Here is a 6,000-nt window from a genome sequence, read left to right as displayed (position 1 = left end):
TTGACTTGATTCAATTTTAAAATAAGAAAATGAACATCATCAACCTCTAATCAAATTCAAAAGTAAGAGCAAAAATACAAATAACTTGAATCTAAAAGACTTGATTCAAAATAATTCATGCATGAAATTAGACACAAATTACTATAGATAAAATAATTTAACTTGAAAAATTTAAAATAATTCAACTCAAAATAACTTGAACTCAAAATGACCTTAATTAATAACCCAACTTGAAATAACTCAAAAATTTAAAACTTGAATTAACTTAATCTAGATTAACTTAACCTAAAATCAACTTCACCCATCCAATTAATCAGTTGGCTTATTCTTTTATTCTTGTCTATAATTAGTCACATATTGTTTTCTTCAAGAAATTAACATATTCTGCACCCCTAATGTACGAAACATGATGGAGTGTTGGTGTTAAAGAAAATTGAATTAAACTTTTTAACTCAGTTCCTGCTTTTATATATAATAAAACACACTTAATTTGCAGCAAAAGTAGGAATTTAATATGCCTATAGTCTCTTTTCCAGTTTTGTAGTTTAAATTTCAATTATTGAAGACCATAAGGCCGTCTAATTTATTTATTGCAAAATTATTATGCTCAACCTAAATTTTTATGGTATTAATATCAATAATAGAATTTGCTTATACGATCCCGAGTGAAGAGTAAAGTCGTTGAAGAGTGAGCGTATGGCATTACAGTCGCTCAAAATTTATTGCTTGGTATGGTAGCATATAAAGTATCAATACTAAACTTTGGTACCTCTTAGATTAGCAGGTATTGCAAAGTTGTGTCCTACAATCTACTTAAATGCAATGATTTTTATATGATTATAATAACTTGATAAAAAATTTGGGTAAAGAGTTATTGTATTATTGAATAAATTAGTGTTAGATTAGAGAATAAATTGATTTTCTGCTTTCTATAGTGAATGAAGCTTACAAACCAATTTTTAATGGTTTTGAAGTATAAATATGAATTCAATTCATCCCTTAATCATGTTTAGGGTGATAAAACTCATGTTACAATCAATATTTCATAGCTGTGAGCTTTTTATTGTTAATATTTATTATAATTGATGGCAATAATATTTAATGTGTCTTTATAATTTTGAGCCTATCGTAATTGATCATAACAATATTTGATATGTTTACATTCACAAGAAGATAAAACTTATTTTACGATGATTTAAATCTATAAAAAATTATGATTATTATTTTGTGATTTGATATATCATAATTAATGGTGATAGTATTTGCTATGTAAACAACCATACGGCATAGAGTGAAAACCAAATCTACCACAGTAATAAAAATAAAGAATTAAAATCTTAGAAAATTGGGGAAAGTTCCATCCACTGATTCATCTCTTCAACTTTACCTGCCCAACTGTCATCCAAAAGCCATTTCTCAAGAGATGAAAATGAAGGATAAAATTTGCTATTATTCCCAGTTTTTTGCTTCATTTCTTGGGTAATTTCAACACTGAACTGATCATCATTCCCAGAATCTTGAAAACCACCCTTTGAAGTAGTAGAACCACAAGCGGATTTCTCCCATGCAACATTATTCATGTTCTCAAACCTTAAAATGGACTCAAAATGTTCGTTCGACATCAAATCACGACCTCCACTTTCATCTTTCGACTGGGTTTGGAGAATTATGGCACTCTGATTACTGCAAATATTTGGTGACGCTCTCATCCAACCTTGAAGAAGACGAGAAATATTCTCAGTGCTTGAAGCATATGTAGCAATGGTTGAACTTGAACCAGTAGCTAGGGTTTTATTCAAGCAAGCCTGAGCCATTTGGGGGAGTTCCATAGCTGGCTGAAACTTCTTTAGCTTCTTCTTCAAGTGGGTGTTCCAGTAGTTCTTTACATCATTATCTGTTCTTTGTGGTAAATATGAAGCAATGGCTGCCCATCTAAGTGGAAGAATAAAATAAAATTGCAGAATTAGATAATCTGAGTCTGAGATTAACCCAATGAATTGAAAGTGTTTTTCTACAAGAAAACGAAGAAGATGGTTGAAGATTACTTGTTACCCAATAAAGCTTGCAAATGAATAATCATCCCTTCTTCATGAGGTGTAAAGTTCCCTCTCTTGATTCCTGGTCTCAGATAGTTTGTCCATCGAAGCCTGCAACTTTTGCTGCATCTCTGCAACCCTTTTAAAATTTAAACATCCAAAAGTATGAAACTCCCATTTTTTATTGAGCTGACAAAGTTTAAGATTCTTCAACACATAAGATGAAATAAAATGGTAATACCAGTGTTAGTGGGCACTAATCTCCAATTCCCAGGTCCGTGTTCTTGGACGTAAGAAACAAGAAGGATGTCTTCCTCAGGGGTCCATGGACCTTTCTTGATGCCAACTTTATCACAACAAGGAGATCTTCCCATGCCTGTTTTCACTTTGCTTCTCTTTTCACTGCTTTTTTTTTTTTTTTTTTGCTATATAGCTCCAACTGTATATATACACGCTATATTAATTATTTAACCCTTTTCATGAGTTATCCTCACTGTGATAAACTCAGTTAATAAAAAATTATAAAAATAATTATATTATTTAAGAGTAAAAATATCCAATTTTTTTTTCAAAAATCACTGAATTAGATCGATTTTTCCAAAATTTACCGAATTAGGTAACGAATTAACAGGAAAATGCTTCCAGCTAGAAGCGTTTTCCATAACGGCTACCCCACCCCAACGGTAAAAAACCCAACGGCTCCCGCACCTTAGCCAACTTAGTTAAAAAAATTATAAAAATATTTTTATGTAACTAAAATAATTATATTATTTAAGAGCAAAAATACCTAAAAATGTTGTTTTTTTTAAATTACCGAATTAGGTAGCGGATTAGTAAGAAAGTGCTTTCAGCTAGAAGCGTTTTCAGCGGATTGGAGCATTTTCTATAACGGCTACCCTACCCTAACGGTAAAAAACCCAATGGCTATTTCAATGCCCTTTAACCCCCCTAACATCTCTTTTTTCTCCCCCATATAAACCCCCTAATTCTTATTTTTTTTTCAATTCAATCTCAACTCAACTCTCTCATATTCACAATTCTCTCTCAAATCTCTTTTAAATTTCTCTCAATTTCCTATTGATTCTCACTCAATTTTTATTTCTCTCTCAACTCTCTCTCTTTTTTTTATTAAAATTTTGTTAAGTTTTCTAAAAATTAATTTTATATTACAATTTTTTTCATATTTATTGAAATTAGTAATGGCAAAATCTCTAATTCGTTTGGATGAAAAGCACATTTCGGTTTTCAATTGCAAATGGTAAATTTTTTATTATATTTAATCTAATTTAATTTAAATATTTTGCTGTTATACTAAAATTTAATATTTTGTATGTTTTTTATATATAGTCGGAAGATCGGATTTTGGGGACGTATATTCGTAATCTAATTGTTCCTTCATCGTCTTTGATCAAACCATACTTGAGGGATGTGGGATTTTTGCATGTGGCCCATATGGGTAGGGGGTGTAAATTGGACCCCACACTTGTAAGCGTGTTGGTGGAAACATAGAGACCCGAGACGTACACATTACATCTTCAATGCAGTGAATGTACTATCACACTCGAGCACGTGTTGTTATAGCTCGAGTTATCAGTGGATAGGCTGGTAGTGATTGAGTCAGTTGTCGCAGTCGATTGGAGAGATGTATCTGAGCAACTTTTAGGGAAGGTTCTGGACATGATTTATAGAGCTATAATAGATATGAATTGGTTGAAAAGAAATTTTGGTGGGCTCAATGTGGAATCAAGTGAAGTTGAAAGAGAACAACACGCTCGGGTGTACATCATTATGATCACCGGGGGTCTCCTAATGCTCGATAAATCATGAAATCTTGTCCATTTAAGGTGGCTTCTAAAACTTGTGAACTTTAGAGAAGCGGGTGAACTTAGTTGAGGGTCAGCCGTGTTGGCGACTTTATACTAGGAGATGTGTCAAGCAATGCAACCATAGAAAATTAAAAATTAGTGGTTGCATGCTACTACTGCAATAATGGGTGTGGTACCGATTGCCTTTTTTACGTCCTCGAGTGGACACCCTTATACATTTCCACTCGTAACAAGGTAAAATTCATTAGATAATATATTTACCGTAATAAAATAATTTAAAATTTAATTTATTGTGTTAACATATTATTTCAATGGGTGGAACCATAGGCCGAGTTATGTGGAACTATCGAAGGAGCTTCAAGATATATGTTTTCTGTTAGATCAATGATTGGAAGCGGAGGTATGTATTTTTAAAATTTTAATTATATAATATTAACGTAGTTGATTTAAAAATTAATAGAAAATATATAATGAAACTTATTATTATTTTAATATATTTTGAACGGACTTCATACTATGATCCGAGAATTCAAGCATGCATCTCGTCCGAATTCTTGGTCCTTGGTGAATTTTTGGTGAAGGTGCCTTGGTAGTGTACGCTCCGGTGGAGATGCACGAATCAGATAGAGTTATGCGACAATTTGAGTTTAGGCAAACGATTCTGTTGACACCCTAAATACATCGACGATCTGTACCATATCAACTTGCGAGAGCGAATCAATGAAAATTGGGTTACATTCCATGCGAAATATATGTCTCGAGACTAACTAAAAATACGATAAAGCCAAGTGCACCTATCGATAAATATTATAACTATAGTGAGTAAGGATATCGTATCCATGAGGACTAAAAGCACTAGTAATCACCGTTTTCCTATTATTTAGTCGACAAATTGGAGTGATTGGTTTAAACTAAAATTACTAAATTAATTTAACTAAAGAAATTAACAGAGAATAATTCAGGAAAATAATTGAATAATATATAATAAGAGAAACAATACATAGGAAAAAATCTACCTAAAATTCATCTATTATTATGAATCTGAATTAAATGATTTTTTCACTTGGTATCTTGATTCGTAGAAATCCCTAAATTATGCTAATATCTCTTTTGAGAGTAAGAGCAACTGACTCTAGGCTGATTAATTGGAACTTCTTTCTAATTAAAACTCCTATCGTCACATTAACTCGATCTATGGATTCCCCTATTAGATTTGACTCTAATCCAGTAGATTTATGTCGTCCTATTTCTAGGATTGCATGCAACTCCACTCAATTATGCTAGATCTACTCTTAAACAAGGACTTTTCCTCATTTGATTTAAGCACATAAAACATGAATTAATATCCTAGAAATATTAAATCAAGAGATAAGCACACATAACTGAGAACAAGAATCAAGTATTTATCGTGTAAAACAGAAATCAAATAATAGAATTCATCATGTGGGTCATCTTCCCTAGGTATCCAGGGAATTAGTTCATAATTGTGAATAAAAACATCTGAAAAACAGATTAACCATAGGAAATAAAAAAACTCACAAAAATTTCAAAAGAAATTAGAAGGAGGTCTTCAATCTTGATGGAAATCTGCTTAAGATTTGGCTCCAATGGTGTTCTTCGAGTTGTTTTCTTCAATATTCTCTAATGACTCCCTTTTCTCTTCTTCTATTTGGTATTTAGAGACTTTAGAATGCCCAGAAACCCTAAAAATTGTGTTTTTTTACGTGTTTGGGATGTGAATTGCAAAAGCAACATGGTCTGGCACATGGCCATGTGTCTAGCCTGTGTGGCTCACACGACCGTGTATCTAGCCAGTGTGGGAAAGCCCAGCCCATGTGGCTCTTGAAATTTGCTCCAAATGTCTGATTTTTGCTCCTTTAGCTCCCAAATGCTCTCCTAAGTATAAAAACATGAATTTAAAGGATTAGGAGCATAAAATCCACCAATTTGCATAAATAATCATCCAAAAACGCATTAAGAATGGGATTAAAATATGTTACTTTTATCACTTATCAAATATCCCCGAACTTAAGCATTTGCTTGTCCTCAAGCAAAATCCTAAACTCACATTAAAGTTAATCTTTCTTAACTTGTAATTCTCATCAATATTGTCTCAAAATAATTTGCAAACAATCATG

At 32.2% G+C, this 6,000-nt stretch overlaps 1 protein-coding gene across 1 annotated transcript; it reads right to left on the bottom strand.

Annotated features, from left to right (window-relative positions):
- Positions 1-1,207: 1,207 nt before the first annotated feature.
- LOC105781115 (transcription factor MYB60) lies at positions 1,208-2,453 on the bottom strand. Its single transcript, XM_012605691.2, has 3 exons — positions 2,278-2,453; positions 2,046-2,175; positions 1,208-1,932 (listed from the first exon to the last, which is right to left on the bottom strand). Exons 1-3 carry the CDS (start codon positions 2,408-2,410, stop codon positions 1,338-1,340), a joined length of 858 nt encoding a protein of 285 aa, XP_012461145.1. The 5' UTR covers positions 2,411-2,453; the 3' UTR covers positions 1,208-1,337.
- Positions 2,454-6,000: the final 3,547 nt, after the last annotated feature.

Source organism: Gossypium raimondii, chromosome 13, assembly GCF_025698545.1.
Source record: "Gossypium raimondii isolate GPD5lz chromosome 13, ASM2569854v1, whole genome shotgun sequence".
NCBI classification, from domain to species: Eukaryota; Viridiplantae; Streptophyta; class Magnoliopsida; order Malvales; family Malvaceae; genus Gossypium; species Gossypium raimondii.
The sequence above is the reverse complement of the archived record's forward strand: the minus strand, read 5'-3'. Positions and strand labels throughout refer to the sequence as shown.

Coding starts and splice junctions, on each gene's coding strand:
- LOC105781115 (XM_012605691.2), bottom strand. CDS start 2,410: ATGGGAAGATCTCCTTGTTGTGATAAAGTTGGCATCAAGAAAGGTCCA. Junction 2,176..2,277: donor ATTAGTGCCCACTAACACTG/GTATTACCATTT, acceptor AAATTTTAAAAG/GGTTGCAGAGATGCAGCAAA. Junction 1,933..2,045: donor CAAGCTTTATTGGGTAACAA/GTAATCTTCAAC, acceptor TCTTCCACTTAG/ATGGGCAGCCATTGCTTCAT.